At 42.7% G+C, this 25,963-nt stretch overlaps 1 protein-coding gene across 1 annotated transcript; it reads left to right on the top strand.

Moving 5' to 3' along the window:
- The first annotated feature begins 2 nt into the window (after positions 1-2).
- LOC115141216 (R-spondin-1-like) lies at positions 3-24,109 on the top strand. Its single transcript, XM_029679950.2, has 5 exons — positions 3-419; positions 2,912-3,103; positions 10,551-10,694; positions 15,649-15,855; positions 20,868-24,109. The coding sequence occupies exons 1-5, from the start codon at positions 320-322 to the stop codon at positions 21,110-21,112; spliced, it is 888 nt and encodes a 295-aa protein (XP_029535810.1). The 5' UTR covers positions 3-319; the 3' UTR covers positions 21,113-24,109.
- Positions 24,110-25,963: the final 1,854 nt, after the last annotated feature.

Raw genomic sequence — 25,963 nt, 5'->3', positions numbered from 1 at the left:
CCACACACACACACACACACACCGTTATGGCTTGTGCCCCGGGAATGTTTGGATTTGCAGCCGCAGCAGCATAATCCTCTACTGAAGGGAGTTGCGGACGCAGCAGCCCGTAGAGAGAGACTGTGAGAGACAGAGAGCGAGTGAGAGAGAGAGAGAGACCCAGCGGACAGAAGCAGCGGAAGGAGGGAAGCAGCAGGGAGGAGCAGCAACAGCAGCAGCGGCGGCAGAGTGATCCACCTGTCACAGAGTGGAAGGGGCCCCCCGCCTGATCTGTCTGCCTGCAGGGGGGACCCCGCGTGGCCGGTCAGCACCAGGGACTATGCAGCTGGGACTGGTGGCTCTGGCGATGGTCTTTCTCGGATCCATGGGTCACAGCGACAGCGGCCTCAAGCTCTCAAAGGGACGGAGGCAGAGACGGAGTGAGTTACCAAATCCCTTTCTCTCTTTCACTTTCTCTCTTTCTCTGGTTTCCATGCAGCCTCTGAGAGCCACAGTGGTACATTTCTTATAAACATTTAACGGCCGCAGTAAAGATTACATGTTGTTTATTTTTCTTCATCCTCATTTGTTTTGCCCAGATGGATTATGGTAGCCTCAGTTGTCTTTGAGTGACCCTCTTTTCTTCCTCTTTTTATGATGATGCCTTTCTTGGTTTATGTTGAGCTTTTATGGGCATTATGTTTATAGTCGGGTTTTAGGCGGATTCACCCTGGGTTTTACGGCTAGAGCTTCAGCACCACAGTTCTCTCCATGTCTGCCTCTGAGGCACTGAGTGGAACAACTCTCTGACACTTCAGCTCATGGCTGTTGGACCGTGTTGCGTTGTTTGGTTTTCAAGCAGTTTTATAAACACTTTTCTGACCTCATGCACCCACAAAGACAGAGCTTACTCTCAGCCTCAGTGTCTGCCCTCAGAGCGAGGTGAATCTCAGTGCAAGGCATTACCACTGGTTTTAATATAATGCCTTTTAACTCAGAAGAGCTTTTAGAGGATACCAGCCTCTGCCCCCCCTACACCCCCACCTCAGATAAACATCCAAGCAAGTCAGGAGAGGTCAGAATTTTATTGAGCTTGGCTTTGGTAAATAGAGCTTGGCTTCGGCATGGCTATAGATGTCCAGAGGATAGGCTAGAGGCTAATCAGATGGGTCTTGCTCGAATTTTTATGTCTTTTCATTACACAATAAATCTGTATTTCTGATGCCCAAAGTGTGTTTTACCTTACCTTACGAGTTAGCAATGACCTATGAATCATGTGTCAATTATCATGTAAGAGCGTTTTATCCCAGGTGAACAGAGTTCCCCCTTGAATTTTGAAGCGATTTTACAAGTTTATTTTCTCTTGTTTTTTAAAAATATACTAGAGCGCCCTTTATAGAGACTGACACACAAAGTGAGATTGACACGGCACGGAACCTTCAGTTGGTTTAACCCACAGACTATGTTACCCACTGCTGTTGGCTGGCAGGTAGATAATCATGTGGTTAAAGTGTATGATTTAGGGTAACTCATCTTGTAGGAGTTAGGTTCAGGGAAACAGGTGCTCCAAATTTGCCACGCGCAACAGCCTTTATATGTTAGGTCCGAAGCTGTTTATAGATTAGAAATGAGAAATTGACATATCTGCATTGAATTTACAGAACATATTTTCATCACATCATCTCTGTATGTTCTGTGCCCATCTGTCCTGGTTCGACAACACCTCATCCAGAGTAGTTATATGGCTACTCACGCTCTAGTACGTGACCTCTTATCAGCAGGGTCAAAAAACTGTCCCAACATACATGGCATTCCATTCCCAGACAATAGTGTCACAACCTGAAAACACCCCCCTCACCTTTTGGTTAACTATTTCACAGTGTGATTATTATTTTTATCATTATTAAAGTGTTAAGATTCTGGCTGTGTAATGGCTACTTTGGGTGCATCCCCATGCGAGGTTACCATGACTCAGGCATGGCGTATTTGATTTGCGGGGGGAACATTTTTAAAGCTTTTACCATCCCAACTTATCTCTGGGAGACAGGGATGGCAGATTGATTGCAGTGTGAGTGTGTATATTTAGATGCTGATACCACATAGGCCTATAAATCAACCGGGATGACCGCCATTTTGGCACCAAATGGCCCCTAGAAACAGGATGTGCATATTGACACGCTTTCTGAGCAATCATTTAAATGACTGGCTGCAGCAGAGCAGAGTGTCCGAGTTCTAGCCTTTTTGGAAGAAGAGGGAATAGGGATATGAAGATATGAAGTATGATCATGGGCTTATATGTGGATGAGAGCCAAATGCAGATGGGGTGCTTTGAGACAGAGTTTTGTGGCTCAGTAAAATTCTTAGATTGTTATATTCCGCTTCGTGGGCGGATGGTTAAAACACCAAAACATGTTCGGCTCTGTATAGAAGTGTTGGGAAGAAACGTAATGCATTTGTGCGCATTTAGCTTTTTGGCGTGCACATTCGTGTAATTGGCGAGATCCCGATGGCTGAGTCACTTTTAGTTGAACCCAGGGGGGCCCCTGCTGTGTGATATCATGGCATGATGTGGAATCGATCATAGCGGGATGTCAGTCCCAAACACCCGGGCTTCTCCAACTAAAATCTGTTTAGGATCTCCGGCGAGCAGTTTCAAGTAAACAGTGAGAAAACTGTTCAAACAAAGATGTTTGGCATGGCCCCTGGTTATATTAGCTGCAACATGAACTACTGCCAGGTTTATGGCTATGTGGTGCAAAAATAGACAAGGGCCATGTCCTCACTGATACTGCCAGTGTTGAATCTAGTGTTTGTAGCCAACAGATAAACACTTCTCTTTATTCACTTTGTGGTAACTGGACCTTATATGCTGGTTTTTAATGACTGTTCTCTTTCTCCCTCTCCTTCTCTCTTTCCCCTCATCTTTCCACAGTTAGCACTGAGGGGCCACCATCTTGCTCAAATGGCTGTGAGCGATGTTCCGAATACAATGGCTGTATAAAATGTAAGCCCAAACTCTTCATTCTCCTGGAGCGCAACGACATCCGCCAGATAGGCGTGTGCCTCGCCTCGTGCCCACAGGGATACTTCGGCATGCGGACTCCCGATACCAACAGATGCATTCGTGAGTTTGGATTCTTGGACTTTGTTGTTTGTTTTTTAAATGCATTGTGTCATAAGTAGGGCGAGGAGTTTTTCGTGACTATGATGTGAACTGACCAGGAAAGCCTCAGTAAGAAGGTTTCCTATATTTGTATTGACATTTTTTTGTCTGTGTTGGACAAAACAAACCATATTTAAGATATTCCACAGTACCACATGCATATCATCACAATGTGTCACCATAATGGTAAACACACAATGGGCACTAATGTGGTCCAGTGGTAAGTGAGGTGTAATTTCCACTTTGAACTGCTGTGCCATGTGTGGAAGGAGCTGTCTTCACTACATGACCACAGCCACAGCAATGACATGCAACACAACAACACACTCATAAAGACCAGCATCTGTCAAGCTGGAGAATGGCCTTGAACTGAGACAGGGCCTTGAACTGATGGCAGGAGAATTATTGTTCTGTTGCAGTAATGTTCAGACAGTTTAAAGGTAGACTAAGCGGTATGGCATAGATGCAGAAAGTACACAGCAAAGTGGGGCAATTTCTGCAACAACTAAGAGTGTTGAATAGTGAGGCTCAACCTCCTCTGTTTTGGTGCCCTGGCTACCACGTTGTGAACAGTGTGAAGCGAACCCGTGCACATGCGCACATACTGTGTGTGACTGTGTGAGAGCGAAGTCTTGCATCTCACTCATCTCAATATCTGTGGTGCTGCTCGTGGTAACGTCGTTTTGCCGAGTCTACCTTTAAAGACCAACTGAACCAAAAAATGATTCTAGTGTCAAAATTGACTACAAAGTGTAATCATAAAGTCAGTCTTTGCTCAATACAGAGATATGGAAGACGATTAAGGAAAAAAAATGTAAGTCATGGAGTTAAGGCGTATTTCCCATTGTAAATTTGGTTTGACTTTTGGATATCCCTATCAGTAAATTACACAATATACACTACCGGTCAAAAGTTTTAGAACATCTACTCACTCAAAGGTTTTTCTTTATTTTTACTATTTTCTACAGTGTAGAATAATAGTGAAGACATCAAAACTATGAAATAACACATATGGAATCATGCATTAGCCACAAATGTGTTAAACAAATCAAAATATATTTTATATTTGAGATTCATCAAATTGCCACCCTTTGCCTTGATGCCAGCTTTGCACACTCTTGGCATTCTCTCAACCAGCTTCACCTGGAATGATTTGATTGAAGGAGTTCCCACATATGCTGAGCACTTGTTGGCTGCCTTTCCTTCACTCTGCGTTCCGACTCATCCCAAACCATCTCAATTTGGTTGAGGTCGGGGGATTGTGGAGGCCAGGTCATCTGATGCAGCAATCCATAATTCTCCTTCTTGGTAAAATAGCGCTTACACAGCCTGGAGGTGTGTTGGGTCATTGTCCTGTTGAACATTAATGATAGTCCCACTAAGCCCAAACCAGATGGGATGGCATATTGCTGTAGAATGCCTTGAATTCTAAATAAGTCACAGACAGTGTCACCAACAAAGCACCCACACACCATAACACCTCCTCCTCCATGCCTTACAGTGGGAAATACACATGCAGAGATCATCTGTTCACCCACACCTCGTCTCACAAAGACACGGCAGTTGGAACCAAACATTTCCAATTTGGCCTCCAGACCAAAGGACAGATTTCCACCGGTCTAATGTCCATTGCTCGTGTTTCTTGGCCCAAGCAAGTCTCGTCTTCTTATTGGTGTCCTTTAGTAGTGGTTTATTTGCAGCAATTCGACCATGAAGGCCTGATTCACACAGTCTCCTCTGAACAGTTGATGTTGAGATGTGTCTGTACTTCAACTCTGAAGTATTTATTTGGGCTGCAATTTCTGAGGCTGGTAACTCTAATGAACTTATCCTCTGCAGCAGAGGTATCTCTGGGTTTTCCATTCCTGTGGCGGTCCTCATGAGAGCCAGTTTCATCATAGCGCTTGATGGTTTTTGAGACTGCACTTGAAGAAACTTTCAAAGTTCTTGAAATGTTCTGTATTGATTGACCTTCATGTCTTAAAGTAATGATGAGCTGTCGTTTCTCTCTGCTTATTTGAGCTGTTCTTGCCATAATAAAGTATTTTACCAAATAGGGCTATCTTCTGTATACCCCCTCCCAAACCATGTCACAACACAACTGATTGTGTCAAACGCATTAAGAAGGAAAGAAATTCCACAAATTAAGGCACACCTGTTATTTGAAATGCATTACAGGTGATTAACTCATGAAGCTGGTTGAGAGAATGCCAAGAGTGTGCAAAGCTGTTAGCCACCCTTTGCCTTGATATTTGAAGGATCTCAAATATAAAATATATTTTGCTTTGTTTAACACTGTTTTGGTTGCTACATGATTCCATATGTGTTATTTGATAGTTTTGATGGCTTCACTATTATTCTACAATGTTCTTAAACGTTTGACCGGTAGTGTACATGGGACAATATTTGAACATTTCAATAGCTCCAAATGTCAATGACTTAAAAAACATTAAACTGATTATAAATTGTAGAAATTCATATTGAAATATTGAAAGCATTTAATGAGAACTTAAACATGACATTTACATTGTGTAATTTATTGATGATCCCTAATTAGCCCGTGACATAGGCTATCCAGCCAAACCACTTTTTCAACGGTCGCACACCAGCCGGCTGAAGCTAATTGGCGAAAAATGTTGGCTAGCACTAGCTAGCTTAGGCTAATTCCAGACACAATACCTGGTTAGACTGTTTCAAGTTATCTAGAAGTGAGTGACTGTAACTGTGTACTGTTTTGGCAGAGTAAATGTACTAACACTTCCCACATGCAAACCACACCCACAAGACAACTCTCATTTGTCTTCAGTCTAGGCAGCTGCATTTCTTAATGAGCAAGCAAAACTACAGAGAACAAATCAGTAGGTCCATCCCTCCTTTATTAAGGGGTGTGGGTTGAAATAGGGTGGAATAGGGTTGGTATACATGTTAATATTTACAAAACTCCTCCATGTTGGTTCTGGTGGCGCGTATACCTTTTTTCTGAACCAGGGGTGCCAAGGGCCCGGCTCGTGGTCTGTTTTCTCTTACTTGTGGGTGGAAAACAGGAATGGAAGAAGCTCAAAAGAAAAAAATTCTAATGCACTGTTGTCTGTCTGTTTTTTCAAGGATGTATTTTTTCCTCTTTTTTTTGTCTCGCGAGCCAGGGGTTCATGCCAGTTCACAGTCCCTATTCATTGAGTTTTACCATTTCTGTATCAAAACATCCATCTTTTAAAAGTAAATCTATATTTTCTGGACACAACTGAATTATTCATTTGGCAAGTTCCCTTGTGAATCATACATCTAAACTTGCCTCTTCAAAGGTAAATTATATCTACTTCTTATTTTTTAGGAAAGTATGCATGATGATAGGTAATTAGAAAGCAAGGCAGCTTGTAGTCATTATATTTTGTTACAGGAAGTACACGCAGGTTGTTTTGGTGTATGCAAGTTGTTTTGTTGGATAGGTTGTTGCAAAATCATCTAATAGCAGATGTCTGTAATGTTTCATTTTTTTCTATTACAAACAAATTTCCTAACAGGTAAACTCATGAGTCATAAGGTACATGTCTTTTGAAAAAAGTCATGTTCATTAGTCACCAAACTGAAGAAATCTGACTGAAAATAGGATGGAATAACTGTCCAAATAAGAAACACCCATTTTAGTTTTATTTTGGGGGGTAAATTTCGTGGTATCCAATTGTTAGTAGTTACTATCTTGTCTCATCGCTACAACTCCCGTACGGGCTCGGGAGAGACTAAGGTCGAAAGCCATGCGTCCTCTGAAATACAACCCAACCAGGCTACACTGCTTCTTAACACAGTGCGCATCCAACCCGGAAGCCAGCCGCACCAATGTGTCAGAGGAAGCACTGTGCACCTGGCGACCTGGTTAGCGTGCACCACAGGAGTCGCTTGTGTGCAAGGATATCCCTACCGGCCAAGCCCTCCCTATCCCAGACGATGCTAGGCCAATTGTGCGTCGCCCCACGGACCTCCCGGTTGGCCTGCTGCAACAGAGCCTGGGCGCGAACCCAGAGTCTCTGGTGGCACAGCGCCACCCTATACCATTGCGCCACCCAGGAGGCCCCCATTTTAGTTTTCTGATGCAAAACATTTTAAAATGTGAACATGACCAAGATTTGATAGTAGTCTCGAAACAGAGGTATCCTGTAGTTCTCCAAAATTACAGTACCAGTCAAAAGTTTGGACACACCTACTCATTCCAGGGTTTTTCTTTATTTTTACTATCTTCTAGATTGTAGAATAATAGTGAAAACATCAAAACTATGAAATAACACACATGGAATCATGTTGTAAACAAAAAAAAGTGTTAAACAAATCTAAATATATTTTATATTTGAGATCCTTCAAAGTAGCCACCCTTGAATTGATGACAGCTTCGCACACTCTTGGCATTCTCTCAACCAGCTTCATGAGGTAGTCACCTGGAATACATTTCAATTAACAGGTATGCTTTGTTAAAAGTGAATTTGGGGATATTCTTTCCTTCTTAATGCATTTGAGCCAATCAGTTGTGTTGTGACAAGGTAGGGGGGTATACAGAAGATAGCCCTATTTGGTAAAAGACCAAGTACATATTCTGGCAAGAACAGTTCAAATAAGCAAAGAGAAACAACAGTACATCATTACTTTAAGACATGAAGGTCAGTCAATACGGAACATTTCCAGAACTTTGAACGTTTCTTCACGTGCAGTTGCAAAAACCATCAAGCGCTATGATGAAACTGGCTCTCATGAGGACCGCCACAGGAAAGGAAGACCCAGAGTAACCTCTGCAGCAAAGGATACGTTCATTAGAGTTACCAGCCTTAGAAATTGCAGCCCAAATAAATACTTCACAGAGTTCAAGTAACAGATACATCCGAACATCAACTGTTCAGAGGAGACTGTGTGAATCGGGCCTTCATGGTCGAATTGCTGCAAAGAAACCACTACTAACGGACACCATTGTAAAGAAAATACTTGCTTGGGCCAAGAAACACGAGAAATGGACATTAGACCGGAGATAATCTATCCTTTGGTCTGATGAGTCCAAATTTGAGATATTTGTTTCCATCTGCCGTGTCTTTGTGAGACACAGAGTAGGTGATCGAATGATCTCTGCATGTGTGGTTCCCACCGTGAAGCATGGAGGAGGTGTGATGGTTTGGGGGTGCTTTGCTGGTGACACTGTTGATTTATTTAGAATTCAAGGCACACTTAACTAGCTTGGCTACCACAGCATTCTGCAGCGATATGCCATCCTATCTGGTTTGCGCTTAGTGGGACTATCATTTGTTTTTCAACAGGACAATGACCCAACACACCTCCAAGTTGTGTAAGGGCTATTTGACCAAGAAGGAGAGCGATGGAGTGCTGCATCAGATGACCTGGCCTCTACTTTGAAGAATCTCAAATATAAAATATGTTTTGATTTGTTTAACACTTTTTTGCTTACTATATGATTCCATATGTGTTATTTCATAGTTTTGATGTCTTCACTATTATTATACAATGTAGAAAATAGTAAAATAAAGAAAAACCCTGGAATGAGTAGGTATGTTCAAACTTTTGACTGGTACTGTACATACTGAGGCATAAGAAGCACTTATTGCTTTCTTTTGAACAGTGTTTGCCTCCTCTTTTAACCCTAGTATTTTATAGACCTGATATTGAGAGGAAGATGAGATAGCATACAGATTTACACAGCTCCTCCTGGAGGAGTTGTAACTGTCCAGATGCCTTCGCAGCAGGGAAGCTTATTGTCAATCAGCAGAAGAAGTTTCAGGTTGGAATAAGTGGGGCTGGTATGTGTGATACTCCTCATTCCAGCAACATGGACCGAAATAGGGGCCTGTTCAATAAAACAATAGTTATTACCCCACATTGCGTTGTTTATACATGTAGCTACCTGAAATCACAAAACAAGATGCATAATGAGGATCTACCTGAACATATTGGCCTCAGTGTAACTTTGTAATATAGTGCAACATTGAGCGTACTCTGCTTCAAGACATGTATTTGCAATAGCCTGACAAACATTTGTATATGTACTGTATGTGAACATTAACACAGGGCAATAACCTCCGAGCATGTATGTCTGCTAGGTACTCAGGAAGCAGGTTTGGGAAAATAGTCAAATTTGGAATAAAACAACAAAAGTTCTGGCTCACTCTAATCCCCACATTTTTGTTAATGTTTTACTGTCACTTGAAATTAACTTAACCTTAGTCGTTATTGTTTCAATGTTGTCCACTGAATCCCGAAAGGCAGCTGTGCATGCTGGTTAGTCTCCTCCACCTCCTTCTCAAGCCTCTCCGTGGCTAACCTGCTGTTATTATCCAGTCAGCCCCATCCATTTAGGACATATCGAAATCCCCAAGATGTCTTGTTAGCCACATTTGTTTTACTTTTACAAATGTAGACCTAATGTATTTTCTCCAAACATCACTAAAGTCAAATTTAGCTGTCAAGAGCCTAAAGTAATAATTGAGGTTAGGGCATTAAAATCCCAACGAGGATTCTTCCCTTTAGCTCGTTTCGAACTCCTGGCAAGACTCCAGCCGACTAGACAGTCTTTATTTTAGTTGTTTATGGGAAAGGTGTCTAGTGTTTTGTGACTGGATATTCCAATCCAGAGATGTAAGGATTACATCTGTGACCTTCGCTTAGCGTGCCTCTGTTTCTACACTCTGATTTTGGCAGAGAAAATGTTATTATTTCAGAATAAGATAATGATGGTAATGAAAAAGGTGGGCTAGGAGAAGGGTTGGGATGAGAAAGGGGGGCTCTTGGTAGTCCTCTAAGGTGTCTGTTTTTCATTCTCCCGGGCCCATAATTACCCTCAATTTAAAGTAGTTGTTTGTTTGACTGGAGAAGCTGAGTTTAACGAGGCAAAGGTGCGTGGAGACCTCTGGAAATCCACTGACGTGCTCTCTACTTTTGGCCAGTACCCGGCCACCCCGTTTCCAAAAAATATAGCCGTGGTATGCATATGCTTTTGAGACATTGGTGTTATTCATGCAGAATCCCCCCAAAGAGTCTCTCCCCATTGTTTTATCACTAATAAATCTCTCATAGGAGATATAAATCAGGCTACATTCTTGTCCTCCCCCAAGGAGAAGAGGATCCTTTCGTGCAGAAGAAAGGCTTCACATTTTTAAACATACTTTGCTGTTTTTGTATAGTAATACTGCATTATTCTGTATTAACACGGAAGCTTGAAGCCAGAACAATGAACAGTGATGTGTTATGCTGTCAGTTAATGCAACGTGTACATGTATACAATGTTAACATAATGTAAGTCGCTCTGGATAAGAGCGTTTGCTAAATGACTTAAATGTAATGTAAATGAATATGAACTCAACTAAGTGCGCTTTAATTTTCTCATTCTCTCCTCTCTTTGACCCCCCCCCTTTCCTTTCAGAATGTAAAATAGAGAATTGTGAGGAGTGTTTCAATCGAAATTTTTGCACAAAATGTAAGGAGGGCTTATATTCACACAGAGGGCGATGCTACCCCAGCTGCCCTGAAGGCCTCAGCACCACCAACGGGACCATGGAGTGTGTAGGTGAGTGACCTCTGACCTCTCTTCCTTTCACAGCTTCACTCACAGCTGACACTGAACTGGATTATGAACTATGCGTTTAAGGGCATGTTGCCTTTTGGCACATATTAGCTTTTGAATAAGATGGCTAAAATGTTAGTTCACAATCTCAATGGCTCAGAGAATATTACTGTAAGTCCCACACTACCCATACCTTGAGTATTAAGCATATTTTACTCATTTTCTATTTTTATTTAACCTTTATTTAACTAGGCAAGTCAGTTAACTTCTTGCGTCGAGCCATCCCGGATCCGGGATCGTGACTACAGCCTCAAAACATTTACATTTACATTTAAGTCATTAACTATTCATGAAAATCGCAATTGAAAGGAAATCAATATGCTAGCTCTCAAGCTTAGCCTTTTGTTAACAACACTGTCGTCTCAGATTTTCAAAATATGCTTCTCAACCATAGCAAAACAAGCATTTGTGTAACAGTATTGATAGCTAGCGTAGCATTTAGCATAGCATTTAGCGTTAGCATTCAGCAGGAAACATTTTCACAAAAAACAGAAAAGCATTCAAATAAAATAATTTACATTTGAAGAACTTCGGATGTTTTAAATGAGGAGACTCTCAGTTAGATAGCAAATGTTCCGTTTTTCCTGAAAGATTATTTGTTTAGGACAAATCGCTCCGTTTTCTACGTCACGTTTAGCTACGAAAAAAACCTGTATCCAGGATTGTGTAAATCTATCCGCAAGCACATTAGCATAACACAACGTTAACTATTCATGAAAATCGCAAATGAAATTAAATCAATATGCTAGCTCTCAAGCTTAGCCTTTTGTTAACAACACTGTCATCTCAGATTTTCAAAAATATGCTTCTCAACCATAGCAAAACAAGCATTTGTGTAACAGTATTGATAGCTAGCGTAGCATTTAGCGTTAGCATTCAGCAGGCAACGTTTTCACAAAAAACAGAAAAGCATTCAAATTAAATCATTTACCTTTGAAGAACTTCAAATGTTTTCAATGAGGAGACTCTAAGTTAGATAGCAAATGTTCAGTTTTTACAAAAATATTATTTGTGTTGACAAATCGCTCCGTTTTCTTCATCACGTTTGGGTAAGAAAAAAAACGAAAATTAAGTCATTAAAACGAACTTTTTTCCAAATTAACTCCATAATATCGACAGAAACATGGCAAACGATGTTTAGAATCAATCCTCAAGGTGTTTTTCACATATCTATCGATGATAAATCATTTGTGGCAGTTGACTTTCTCTTCTGAAGAAATGGAACGCGCATGGACCTAGAGATTACGCAATAGTTTCGACGCAGGACACCGGGCGGACACCTGGTAAATGTAGTCTCTTATGGTCAATCTTCCAATGATATGCCTACAAATACGTCACAATGCTGCAGACACCTTGGGGAAACGATAGAAAGGGCAGGCTCATTCCTGGCGCATTCACAGCCATATAAGGAGACATTGGAACACAGCGCCTTCAGAATCTGGGGCATTTCCTGTATGAAATTTAATCTTGGTTTCGCCTGTAGCATTAGTTCTGGGGCACTCACAGATAATATCTTTGCAGTTTTGGAAACGTCAGAGTTTTTTTTCTTTCCAAAGCTGTCAATTACATGCATAGTCGAGCATCTTTTCGTGACAAAATATCTTGTTTAAAACGGGAACGTTTTTTATCCAAAAATTAAAAGAGCGCCCCCTATCTCGAAGAAGTTAAGTACCACCGCATATGTTCAATTGTTCGGATTACCAGAACACAGTTCATTTCCCCCCACCTACTGATGTTCCCAGAATCTCTATGTTAACCAAGGTTTTTGCAAATTTAACATCAGTAGGGTAGAGAGAGGAAAAAGGGGGGAAGAAGTATTTATGACTGTCATAAACCTACCCCCCAGGCCAACGTCATGACACCCCTCATTTATCTTCAGAGTATGTTCTGTTAGGTGACCTAAACTGGGATATGTTAACACCCCGGCAGTCCTACAATCTAAGCTAGATGCCCTCCATCTCACACAAATCATCAAGTAACCCACCAGGTACAACCCTAAATCCGTAAACATGGGTACCCTCATAGATATCATCCTGACCAACATGCCCTCCAAATACACCTCTGCTGTTTTCAATCAGGATCTCAGCGATCATTGCCTGCATCTGCTATGGGTCCGCGGTCAATCGACCAACCCTCATCACTGTCAAACGCTCCCTAAAACACTTCTGCGAGCAGGCCTTTCTAATCGACCTGGCCTGGGTATCCTGGAAGGATATTGACCTGATCCCGTCAGTCGAGGATGTCTGGTCATTCTTTAAAAGTAATTACCTCACCATCTTAAATAAGAATGCCCATTTCAAAAAATGTAGAACAAAGAACAGATATAGCCCTTGGTTCACTCCAGACCTGACTGTCCTTGACCAGCACAAAAACATCCTGTGGCAGAATGCAATTGCATCGTATAGTCCCCGCGATATGCAACTGTTCAGGGAAGTCAGGAACCAATACACGCAGTCAGCTACCTTTTTCAAACAGATATTTGCTTCCTGTAGCTCTGACTCCAAAAGGTTTTGGGACACTGTAAAGTCCATGGAGAACAAGAGCACCTCCTCCCAGCTGCCCACTGCTCTGAGGCTAGGTAACACGGTCACCACCGATAAATCCATGATAATTGAAAATCTCAATAATCATTTCTCTACGGCTGGCCATGCTTTCCTCCTGGCTACGCCAACCCCAGCCAACAGCTCTGCCCCCCCCAGATGTTCTGAAAGAGCTGCAAAACCTGGACCCATACAAATCAGCTGTGCTGGACAATCTGGACCCTCTCTTTCTAAAAGTATCCGCCGCCATTGTTGCAACCCCTATTACCAGTCTGTTCAACCTCTCTTTCGTATCGTCCAAGATTCCTAAAGATTGGAAAGCTGCCGCGGTCATCCCCCTCTTCAAAGGGAGAGACACTCTAGACCCAAACTGTTATAGACCTATATCCATCCTGCCCTGCCTCTCTAAAGTCTTCAAAAGCCAAGTTAATAAACAGATCACTGACCATTTCGAATCCCACCGTACCTTCTCCGCTGTGCAATCCGGTTTCTGAGCTGATCACGGGTGCACCTCAGCCACGCTCAAGGTACTAAATTATATCATAACCACCATCGATAAAAAAACAGTACTGTGCAGCCGTCTTCATCAACCTGACCAACTCTGTCAATCACAGTATTCTCATCGGCAGACTCAATAGCCTTGGTTTCTCAAATGACTGCCTCGCCTTGTTCACCAACTACTTTGCAGATAGAGTTCAGTGTGTCAAATTGGAAGACCTGTTGTCCGGGCCTCTGGCAGTCTCTATGGGGGTGCCACAGGATTAAATTCTCAGGCCGACTCTTTTCTCTGTACATATCAATGATGACGCTCTTGCTGAGGGTGATTACCTGATCCACCTCTACGCAGACGACACCATTCTGTATACATCTGGCCCTTCTTTAGACACTGTGTTAACTAACCTCCAAACGAGCTTCAATGCCATACAACTCTCCTTCCGTGGCATCCAACTGCTCTTAAACGCTAGTAAAACCAAATGCATGCTTTTCAACCGTTCGCTCCCCGCACCCGCCCGCCCGACTAGCATCACATCCCTGGACGCTTCTGACCTAGAATATGTGGATAACTACACATACCTAGGTGTCTGGCTAGACTGTAAACTCTCCTTCCAGACTCATATTAAACATCTCCAATCCAAAATCAAATCTAGAATCGGCTTTCTATTTCACAACAAAGCCTCCTTCACTCATGCCGCCAAACTTACCCTAGTAAAACTGACTATCCTACCGATCCTCGACTTCGGCGATGTCATCTACAAAATAGCTTCCAATACTCTACTCATCAAACTGGATGCAGTCTATCACACTGCCATCCATTTTGTTACCAAAGCCCCTTATACCACCCACCACTGCGACCTGTATGCTCTAGTCGGCTGGCCCTCGCTACATATTCGTCGCCAGACCCACTGGCTCCAGGTCATCTATAAGTCTATGCTAGGTAAAGCTCTGCCTTATCTCAGCTCACTGGTCACGATAACAACACCCAACTTTAGCACGCGCTCCAGCAGGTATATACCTCACTGGTCATCCCCAAAGCCAACAACTCCTTTGGCCTCCTTTCCTTCCAGTTCTCTGCTGCCAGTGACTGGAACGAATTGCAAAAATCGCTGAAGCTGGAGACTTATTTTTCCCTCACTAACTTTAAACATCAGCTATCTGAGCAGCTAACCGATCGCTGCAGCTGTACATAGTACATCTGTAAATAGCCCACCCAATCTACCTACCTCATTCCCATATTGTTTTTATTTACTTTCTGCTCTTTGCACACCAGTATCTCTACTTGCACATCATCATCTGCTCATTTATCACTCCAGTGTTAATCTGCTAAATTGTAATTACTTCGCTACTATGGCCTATTTATTGCCGACCTCCTCACGCCATTTGCACACATTGTATATAGACTTTCTTTTTTTCTATTGTGTTATTGACTGTACTCTTGTTTATTCAATGTATAACTCTGTGTTGTTGTTTGTGTCGCACTGCTTTGCTCTATCTTGGCCAGGTCGCAGTTGTAAATGAGAACTTGTTCTCAACTAGCTTACCTGGTTAAATAAAGGTGAAATAAAATACATAAAAAAGCTCAACAGCATGTCACTAGTGATAAAACAGTTGAGGTCTATAGATGAACTGGACAGACTTGGTAACATAGAGGCTTTGGGCAAGACAAGGACAAATTAGTGATGTCTGATTTGGGTGCGATAAGTTCCTCTGCATTATTTTCTCACTGTGAATATTTTCTCACTTTAAGACCTGTTAGACTCTAAAGCTTACTGGGTTTTACTTGGGGTTTGTTGCATATGATCTGTGTGTGCATGTAAAACTGTATTTAACTTCTGTCCTCTTTTCTATCCCACCTGTAGAATGTGAACTGGGCGAATGGAGCCCATGGGGTCCCTGTATGAAGAAGAACAAGACGTGTGGCTTTAAGAAAGGCACACAGACCAGAATGCAAGAGCTTCTTCATGCCTCCAGCACTGACACAGTCTCTGCGTCATCCCCCCAGCAATGTGCTCCACAGACTGAGAGACAGAAGTGCACAGTGCAGAAGACACCATGTGGAAAAGGAGGTGAGGACTAACACATACCTACAGTAGGAGAGTGACAACGAGAGGAAATAGAGTGAAACAGATCATTAATATATGGATGGATAAAAGACAGGAATGAGACAGTAGATGAAAGATGACAAAACAACACAACTACAAAGTCAATAATATTGTGATTAGCACCTTTTCTGATGATGTCATAAACTCCCTGCTCTAACCCCATGTATGACCATGACCTGGAACGTCAGAAGTGTTGGTTCAGTAAGGACACTGAGCCTCTGACTGGGAACCATGTAAACAAACACTCTTAAAGAGCCAAACAGGCAAGGTAGATGGGAGGGTGCCATGCAGGTCACTGTGTTGGACGATGATAAGAGCTGGAGTTGGACTTTTTGTTTTGAAGCTCAACGAGGTGTGAGGTTTACATGGCTCTGACATGTTTGCTCTAGCTCTTATCATTCATCTGCCATCTTGTTTCAGAGCTGGCTAATGTTGCTAAGCTAAAAATCTTCCCGGTGACACTCAATTTGATAACAGCTTAATCATGCTCTAATTAGTACTACTCCGTTGTTGTTCTTTGGCCCATAACACTTTTCTAGTAGTAGTTGGTTTTATAAGATGGAGTTTATTCAAGTAGTCGAGAAACCAAAAGGCCTCTCCTTTTGTCAGTAAGTGTTTTTATTGTATTCATTTTGTATTTTGTATTATTTTGGTACTTTTCTCCCCAATTTTGATCTTGTCTCATTGCTGCAACTTCCCAATGGGCTCGGGAGAGGCAAAGGTGAAGTCATGCGTCCTCCGGAACATGACCTGCCTAACCGCGCTCCTAAACACCGCCAGCTTAGCCCGGAAGCCAGCAGCACCAATATGTCAGAGGAAACACCGTTCAACTGGCGACCGGGGTCAGCCTGCAGGCACCCGGCCCTCCACAAGGAGTCGATAGTGTGTGATGAGTCAAGTAAAACCCCCCCCAGCCAAATCCTTCCCTAACTCGGACGACGCTGGGCTAATTGTGTGCTGTCCTATGGGACTCCCAGCCACAGCCAGTTGTGGCACAGACCGGGAATGAACCCGGGTCTGTAGTAACGCCTCTAGCACCGCTGCGCCACTCGGGAGGCCCGGTCAGTAAGTTTCAATGAACTCTGCCTTATAAAATAAAACGGACCAGTCAAAACTTTATTGACCAGCATGGCTGGGATGCTTAGCCTTGTGATCGACCCAATAAAAAGGTAGAGAAAGGTTTGGAGTCGATTTGTAAATGTTGATTTGAAGCGAAAGGAGTTGTTTTGTAGGGCTTGGATCGGCTGACAGCGGTGGGCCAATTTGGCCACTGTTTCAATCTCCTACTTTTCCCACTGTAATTCCTGGTTTTAATCCATGTGAATATTTTATTTGGCAGCTAATTAATGTACATGGTTGAATCAAAGTTGGAAGCTTCCATTTATTTACAAGGACTTAGTGTGCAGTAAACAAGCAATATTCACAAACTTTATGAGCGGGTGGTACACTTATTGGATTTCAGGGCTGCTACTATTTTGATTAACAGCTTTCAACAAATGTCAGTTTACCCATTGTAAAGAATCAATGAAGAATCATGTCAGTTAAGCAATATATAACAGATGGAATACGTAAAAATGCACACAGAAACAACATTATACAACATTAGATGTAGAAATCCTTAGAGGGAGGATATATACAAGCTCCTGCTTGTAATTCTTCAGGGAGGAGTGGGCTTGCTTCACACTGGACAGGACCAGGACAGCACTGTTTGAGAAATTAGAGGCAAATTTACACTGCATGACACCTGCATCCTGGAAAGAATTTCCGTCATGGATTGAGAAGAATAATTAACAGTGAAATATTATAAACTACCACATAAATGTGTAGTGCCAAATGCCAAATTTCTAAACTTAGCGAGTGGTGTTGTGAAAGGAGGGAAAATGAGGGAAAGGGATGCCGTGTTGGAACAACAGACTGTGGTGTGTCAGGACTCAGGAGTCTGAGACGTATGATGTGACTCCAGTTGTGAAATGTTGACAGCTTGACATTGAGAGATGATAAGCATTAGCTTCAACTTGTTTTGCTTATTCTGGTGTCAGAATACACTGTTGTGAAACTGAGTAAGGATCTCCTGTCAAGGCGCATAACAAATAAATGTTGTTCTCGTGTGAATTAATTCATAGGCGATGGGTATCATGACCTTGACTGAGCCCTTTTTCATGTGCTTAAAAAAACTTGCCATGTGCTAAATTAGTGAGGTCGCGAATCCATCTGCAAGACTTGGCCGACGGGGCCGCTGTAAAACACCACAGGGGGCAGTGCTTGTATAACACCAGTGATTTACTGGTCTGCAGATCTCACGCTTTGTGTCGATTTGGCCAAGCTCTCCCCTTTTTCTTCCTGCAGCTTTTTTACAAATGGGCCCGCACGAAAACAGAATTTGCTAAATGCGTGATTGCCTTTGTCAGGCCATAGTTGTTTAGCTTGGATGGAGTGGAGTTTCAATCATGGCTGTCATAAATTGATGGAGTCCCCCTCGGTCCATTAGTGGGCTTGTCACGGGTCTAATTAAGTCCTTACACAGTGAGAGAATCAACCCAGGTCCTGCTGTACACACTCACACAAACGGCCCTTACTGTAACTCCCCAGGTTCACTGACTATAGCACATTACTCTAAACAGAAACAAATGTCTTCCAAATTCAAATGGTATCCATTTTGTTTTCATTAGCGGGAGAAATGAATCTCCCAGAAATTGTTTATTTACTCAAGGCAGGCAACACATGCATACTTTACAAAGCTAGTAATCAAGTCTTGTCAACACTCCCCTAAGAAATGTGACACAGCCCCCAATGTCAGGAGCCAACTGGCCAATAGGGCCCTACAGTGACAGATGCTTTAATGACTTTGGCCCCGCGTGTCTCAAGAAAAGTAACATCAACTACTTCTAGTTAGTGGACTACTGTATTGGGTCTGCCTCTGCCTGTTTTCTACCGAACAAAGGGAAAGAAACTGCACACCTGTGCTCCTGCCAGGTCCTTGTTAAATAAATGATAGGAATGCTTATTGAAACTCATTTAGTTTCAGGGTTCTCTTTATTCAAAATATGCGCCATTAAATACGTAAGTGTTTGCAGGTCTACTGCCAAATAGAGATTTTCATTGGTTTATACTGAGATGGAGCATATTTGAGTAATATCAAGGCTTTTTGTCTTTGCGTACTTTCAAATACATTCAAATAACAAACAAATTACTTAGAAAACAAGCTAACAAAGCACGTGGTGCAGAATGGAGAAAAATAGTCGTAGGCCTATTACAACAGTTATATAATTAAGCAATAAGGTCCGAGGAGGTGTGCTATACGGCCAATTTACCACGGCTAATATACGGTCTGATATACCATGGCAGCCAATCAGCATTCAAGGCTCGATGCATTGCGTCTTGCATAAGAACAGCCCTTAGCCGTGGTATATTGGCCATATACCACACACCCTCATGCCTTATTGCTTAATTATATAACTGTTGTTCTAGCCCTAAATGCTCATTGGCTGACAGTCATGGTATATCAGACCGTATACCACGGGTATGACAAAACATGTATTTTTACTACTCTAATTACGTCGGTAGACAGTTTCTAATAGCAATAAGGCACCTCTGGGTGCGCCAATATACCACAGCTAAGGGCTGTGTCCAGGCTGTGTCCAGGCAGTCTGTGTTGCGTCGTGCATAAGAACAACCCGTAGCCGTGGTATATTGGCCATATACCATACCCCCTCTGGCCTTATTGTTTAAATATAATATTATATTATTAAAGCAAACAAACAAGAATGCTCCATGAGCCTCCTGTTGTCAAACAGTTAGCCTTAGCGAATGCTGTCCAGCCCCCTTAGTGAGTGTTTTGAGTCTCTGTTTCTAGGGAACATGGAGACTCAACACACAAGTTCATAGCAAACATCCCTCAGCCTAACTGCCCAGTTTCCTCTCATCGTGGGAGTACTCATCAGCCCAGTATAAACAACCACTGTCTGACACCTGACACAAACATCCATTCCCGTTTATGTGCGTGAAAGGTTGTTTACACCCACGCCTGATCGAACACACGAGCAAGCCATACACACACAGAGATACACACCCACACACGCTGTCATTAGAGCTCCAACATGTTAACCTCATTGTGGCTTAGCGGTGTAGTGGCGTAGCTTAATTTACATCAACAATGTCAAGAGGATGTCAATGAGTGCTCGCATGTTGAACAATCTATAGCTGTATGTACAGGGCATGAAGGACTCTTGCACTCCACTTCAACCGTGTTGATTTACTTTCATTCCTCCATTTTATCCTCTCCTGAACTGTTTGTCCATCCCGAGTTCCTGGAAAGCAACTCTTAATGGATGTTTGTATTTAGGGAGCAATTATACACTTAAACTGTGTGCCAGGTGGATGTCCAGACAACAGCCTACAGCGAGAGTGAGAGCTAGAGGAGGGGAAGACGAGGGTGCGGGGGAGGTGGAGTGGAGAGGGAAGGCAGACGTTAAGAAAGGAGCTCATCTCGACCGGCTCCCAACTGTTTACATGAACTATTATGTTCCATCAGCCGTTGTCTCTGCGAGTGTTAAGACGTGTCCGGCTCGGAGTCAGACTCCTCACAAAGGCTTGATTACTGTTTTCCGGCCTGTCGTTATGGCACTGCTGTGTGTTTCCTGTCAGCCCAATGCAGCACTGTGTTGCGTCATGGTGGCATTTATGAAAGGCTCTGGATCCTGAGCTGCATATCTGGGGCTTAGTGGCAATTGGCCGGTATTTAAAGGGCCTGATAGGAAAGCTAGGAACCGGGGTATCCACACAATGCCACCTTTTATTGAACTGTTGTGAATGTGGGCTAATGGGTTAATGTCAAGGTCTACCAAGCTCATTCTGACTCTACTGTACTTTAAAACACACACCATCAAAGCCCTATTTATAAAAGCTGAGCCCAACTACCCTGTTATTTTGGTGTCGTCGTCATGTTATAATGCATTTCAATCTGTTTTTCTATCCAGATGGGAATAAGAATAAGGGCGAGCGACGAGACCAGCAGAGGAGGCGAGACAAAGAAAACGTCCGAAGCCATGGCAAAGAGGGTGGCAAGAAGGGTGGCAAAGAGGGAGGAAAAGAAGGAAGCAGAGAGGGGGGCAAAGAGGGAGGAAAAGGAGGAAGAGAGGGTGGCAAGGGAGGCGGCAGGAGGAAAAAGGGCCAAAACCAGGCCACCTCCGCGCCCAGCCTTACCCCTAGCACTGTAGCCTAGGCCTTACTCACGTTGGGACTTAGTGGGAACAAGGAGGGACAAAAACAAGGCGACTAGGCAACACCCACCTGCATTGGCCATTATTAAGAGACAGACAGTGGACAGAGGAGACAATATCAAACTGATGAAGAAAAGGATTAATGCTGCTATGCATTCTAGAAGATGCTCTAAGAGAACTGGAGGATTGCTGCAATAAATGAGGATCAGGACTTGGACTTATCAGACTTGGAGGGAAGAGGGTGAATGTGCAATGTGGAAGGTTCCACTGTAAGCCTTGCAGTAGGGTCAACATGTTTCATTTCACCGCTCCCAGGTTTATCATGGAGTTGGCAGATGGAGATCCCAGTGGCTGAACAGTGGAAGACAGAATTTCAAGATGGAGTCTTCACAATGATCAAGGATCTCTACAATCCATTAGAATCCCTGATGTGCTTTTCAAAATCAATTTTTCATTGTTGACGACTCATGTTTTGTGAATGGTAGCAAGTAGATATTTCTAAGGAGATGTTGTTGTAAGTGATATAGAGAATATGAACAGTATTAAGATTCTTTATTTTAATTCTATTTTATGATTAAATAAAATGAAAGGCACTGGAACAAATGTGTGGTTTTGAAGGAAAACATATTTTAATTACATTTTTGGTTTGTAGAGAATCTACTCCAAAACAAACCAGCAACAATATAGAGAAGATTTATACAGCTTTATTTAGTTCAAATCCTGATCTGGTGTTAGACAAAGGTTACCCACATAATAGCTTAGATCTTAATTTCAAATAGAATAATGTTTTGCTATCTTCAGCATAAAAAGTTTAGGATTGAAAACTGTGTGTTGTGTATGTGTGTTGTGAGTATGTGTGCGTGTGTCTGTGTGTGCATGTTACAGAATTTCAGCAAAATGTTTTTGTGAAGTAGTGGTCACACAAGTGTATGTATATTTGTGTGGCTATATTGTATGTGTTTCTGCACATAAGCTTAATGTGTGTGTACGTATCAATCTGGTAGAATGGGAAATGTTATAAACTCAGCAAAAAAAGAAACGTCCCTTTTTCAGGACCCTGTCTTTCAAAGATAATTCGTAAAAATACAAATAACTTCACATATCTTCATTGTAAAGGGTTTAAACACTGTTTCCCATGCTTGTTCAATGAACCATACACAATTAATGAACATGCACCTGTGGAACGGTTGTTAAGACACTAGGCAATTAAGGTCTTAGTTATGAAAACTTAGGACACTAAAAAGGCCTTTCTACTGACTCTGAAAAACACCAAAAGAAAGATGCCCAGGGTCCCAGTTCATCTGCGTGAATGTGCCTTAGGCATGCTGCAAGGAGGCATGAGGACTGCAAATGTGGCCAGGGCAATAAATTGCAATGTCCGTCCTCTGAGACGCCTAAGCCAGCGCTACATGGAGACGGGACGGACAGCTGATTGTCTTGGCAGTAGCAGACCATGTGTAACAACACCTGCACATGATTGGTACATCCGAACATCACACCTGCGGGACAGGTACAGGATGACAACAACTGCCCGAGCTACACCAGGGTCGCACAGTCCCTCCATTAGTGCTCAGACTGTCCACAATAGGCTGAGAGAGGTTGGACCAGGGCTTGTAGGCCTGTTGTAAGGCAGGTCCTCACCAGACATCACCGGCAACAACGTCGCCTATGGGCACAAACCCACCGTTGCTGTACCAGACAGGACTGGCAAAAAGTGCTCTTCTCTGACGAGTTGTGGTTTTGTCTCACCAGGGGTGAGGGTCCGATTCACATTTATTGTTGAAGGAATGAGCGTTACACCGAGGCCTGCACTCTGGAGCGGGATTGATTTGGAGGTGGAGGGTCCATCATGGTCTTGGGCGGTGTGTCACAGCATCATCGGACTGAGCTTGTTGTCAGTGCAGGCAATCTCAACGCTGTGCGTTACAGGGAAGACATCTTCCTCCCTCATGTGGTACCCTTCCTGCAGGCTCATCATGACATGACCCTCCAGCATGACAATGCAACCTGCTATACTGCTCGTCCTGTGCATGATTTCCTGCAAGACAGGAATGTCTGTGTTCTGCCATGGCCAGCGAAGAGTCCGGATCTCAATCCCATTGAGCATGTCTTGGACCTGTTGGATCACAGGGTGAGGGCTAGGACCATTCCCCCCATAAATGTCAGGGAACTTGCAGGTGCCTTGGTGGAAGAGTGGGGTAACATGAGTGGGGTAACATCTCACAGCAGGAACTGGCAAATCTGGTGCAGTCCATAAGGAGGAGATGTACTGCACTACTTAATGCAGCTGGTGGCCACACCAGATACTGACTGTTACTTTTGATTTTGATCCCCACCCCATTTGTTCAGGGACACATTATTCAATTTATATTACTCACACCTGTGTTACATGTTCAGTTCATGTCTCAGTTGTTGAATCTTGTTATGTTCATACAAATATTTACATATTAAGTTTGCTGAAAATAAACGCAGTTGACAGTGAGAGGACGTTTCTTTTTTTGCTGAGTTTATATGATGAGAGAGACCATTGTAAAGGCACAGTTATATATCAACGCATCAATATTTCCATAATCATATGCCTCTGGTTACATGTAAACCATCTACAGCTGCTCAGTAATCATGTGTTTTTGCAACAGGGTCCAACATATTGCACAGCCTTTTGTGTTCTGTGCTATATACAGCTCTGTCAGTGGAAATAATCATTGCATTATACAACTACTGTCAGCCTGATACGACAGATAAACTAAAGCTTTTGTACCGTTTGACACTAATCTTTGTGCAATCATTTTCACATTTTGTTTAGCTTTCCCTGGGTCTATTTGCTTTACACAAAAATATTAGCTTCATGAGAAGGTATACGTTAAAAACGCGTTCATATTGTGGATAGTGGTACTGAAAATGTCGACATCAGTATATCATTGATCATAACGACTATTAGTATCATTATGATATATCTGATTACTTCTGTGAAAGCTTGAATAAACTTCAGATTCAGTAAACATGGCAGACACACTAGCATGATCATTGTATATTTTACAGTAGTCGGTCTCTTCCTGTGCAATCAAATATTATTATTAGTATTTCCATTTCCATGTTTCCATCTCCTTTTTGTTCTCCGTGGTGTCTCAATGGATTTGACTTTTCACACATACAGTAGTTGGCCTGTATATGCCATAGATATACAGTACAGTAGCCTACATTTATACCAATGATCTGTATTTGTATACTATACCAGTAAGTATACAGTCACCATAATAATTGACACACATATTAAGACTGCCTTTCACAGGCTCTTTAAATTTATAATGACAGCACATTCACGGCATATGTTTGTCATTGCTGAAGGAAGTGCACAAATCTCATGTAATGTCTCCATAAAAACTGAACCACGATGCACAAGCCCAAATTAAAATACCATAAATCTGACAACATTGCGCAGTCCCCTCAGTCAATCTCTCCAACCGCTCTATTATGTCTCCATTATGTCTCTACTATAATGTTGATCTCATTCAGTGGCGCAATAAGAGTAGAATAACAGAGCAGAGATGTGAAACTGGCAGCTCACGGCCTGGGGATCAATTTCCCAAAATGTATTATGGGAAGTCAAGTCGAGTCTCAATTTACTGTTGAAAGTTAGAATAGTAGAATACACAAGGTGCAATTGCGAAATGTGGTTGTGCATCAGAATGTTTTCTCTTGTTATGTCAATCACTGACAGTCACTCAATTAGTCTGTCAGCTAAAATGTTTTAGATTTGTAAGTTAAGTCTAGACAGCTATCTAAACTTGTAATAAACATGGTGGATTTACCGATCGGGGGTCCCCATAGATTTTCTTAGTCACTTTCACTCAGATATATTAAAGACTGCAAACATTTCTCTCCACCCTATGGCAAATTGTGTAGAATTTCAGGAAATTAGCTGTAAAACGGCACATTTTTCTCTCCGCACCATGGCAAAATGAGTAGATTTGCATGAAATTGGTTATAAAATTGCTAAATATTCTCCGCCCTATGGCTATATTTGTAGAATTGCAGCAAACTTACTTAAAAACTGTAACATTTTCTCTACGGCCCAGGCTAAATGTGTAGAATTGCAGGAAATGAATGCTAAAACAGTGTTTTTTTCTGCTGTCAAGAGGGAGACCCCCAACTAAATTTGACTTATGACCCCCAGAAGGCTAGGGCCGGCTCAGACTGCATGTGTGGGTATGGATGTGGGTATGCAACCCCTCATGATAAGCTCAGATTTTTTTGTGGCCCCCACCCCATCAAAGTTGCCCATCCCTGACATGGAGTATAATCATGCTGGGCAATGGAGGGCTGTGTTGGTAGTACATTCAGCGCTGGACCGTTAACATAGGCTGTATAAAATGGCTGTGAATGGCCATATGGAGACAATACTGTATGTATTCCATTGAAGCATGGGAAAACTGCTTGAAATGTGAGGCAGGTTGGGTAATTTCAGTTCATCCAGGTGATGGCGGTTTGGAGCAACAGTATGGAAAGCCAGCTTCCGCACTGCATGCCGCTGGGAGCGACAGGAGGCCATCTTGGGAGGTGGAACGGGAATGGCCCAGCTGGTGCAAGCAGTTGCGGCAGTCTCTGAGCACTGGGCCAAACGATGGAGCCTGGGCAGCGGCTGTAAAAGCAGGGACAGAAATAAAAACGAAGGATGTGTCATAGCTAGGGGGATGCGTCTACTCTGGTCTAATCTACCAGGCCTTCATCCTGTGCAACAAAAACAGCCGTTTCTCATTACAAGAGGGGAGGGCAGGGGAACGGTAGAGTTTGGACTGTAAATTACACTTTCATCCCTCTTCCTGACCATAAATTCTCAACCCGGCTCCATGGGA

The sequence above is a fragment of the Oncorhynchus nerka genome, linkage group LG14 (genome assembly GCF_034236695.1).
Source record: "Oncorhynchus nerka isolate Pitt River linkage group LG14, Oner_Uvic_2.0, whole genome shotgun sequence".
Lineage (NCBI taxonomy): Eukaryota > Metazoa > Chordata > Actinopteri > Salmoniformes > Salmonidae > Oncorhynchus > Oncorhynchus nerka.
The sequence above is the reverse complement of the archived record's forward strand: the minus strand, read 5'-3'. Positions and strand labels throughout refer to the sequence as shown.

Coding starts and splice junctions, on each gene's coding strand:
- LOC115141216 (XM_029679950.2), top strand. CDS start 320: ATGCAGCTGGGACTGGTGGCTCTGGCGATGGTCTTTCTCGGATCCATG. Junction 3,104..10,550: donor CGATACCAACAGATGCATTC/GTGAGTTTGGAT, acceptor CTTTCCTTTCAG/AATGTAAAATAGAGAATTGT. Junction 15,856..20,867: donor GACACCATGTGGAAAAGGAG/GTGAGGACTAAC, acceptor TTTTCTATCCAG/ATGGGAATAAGAATAAGGGC.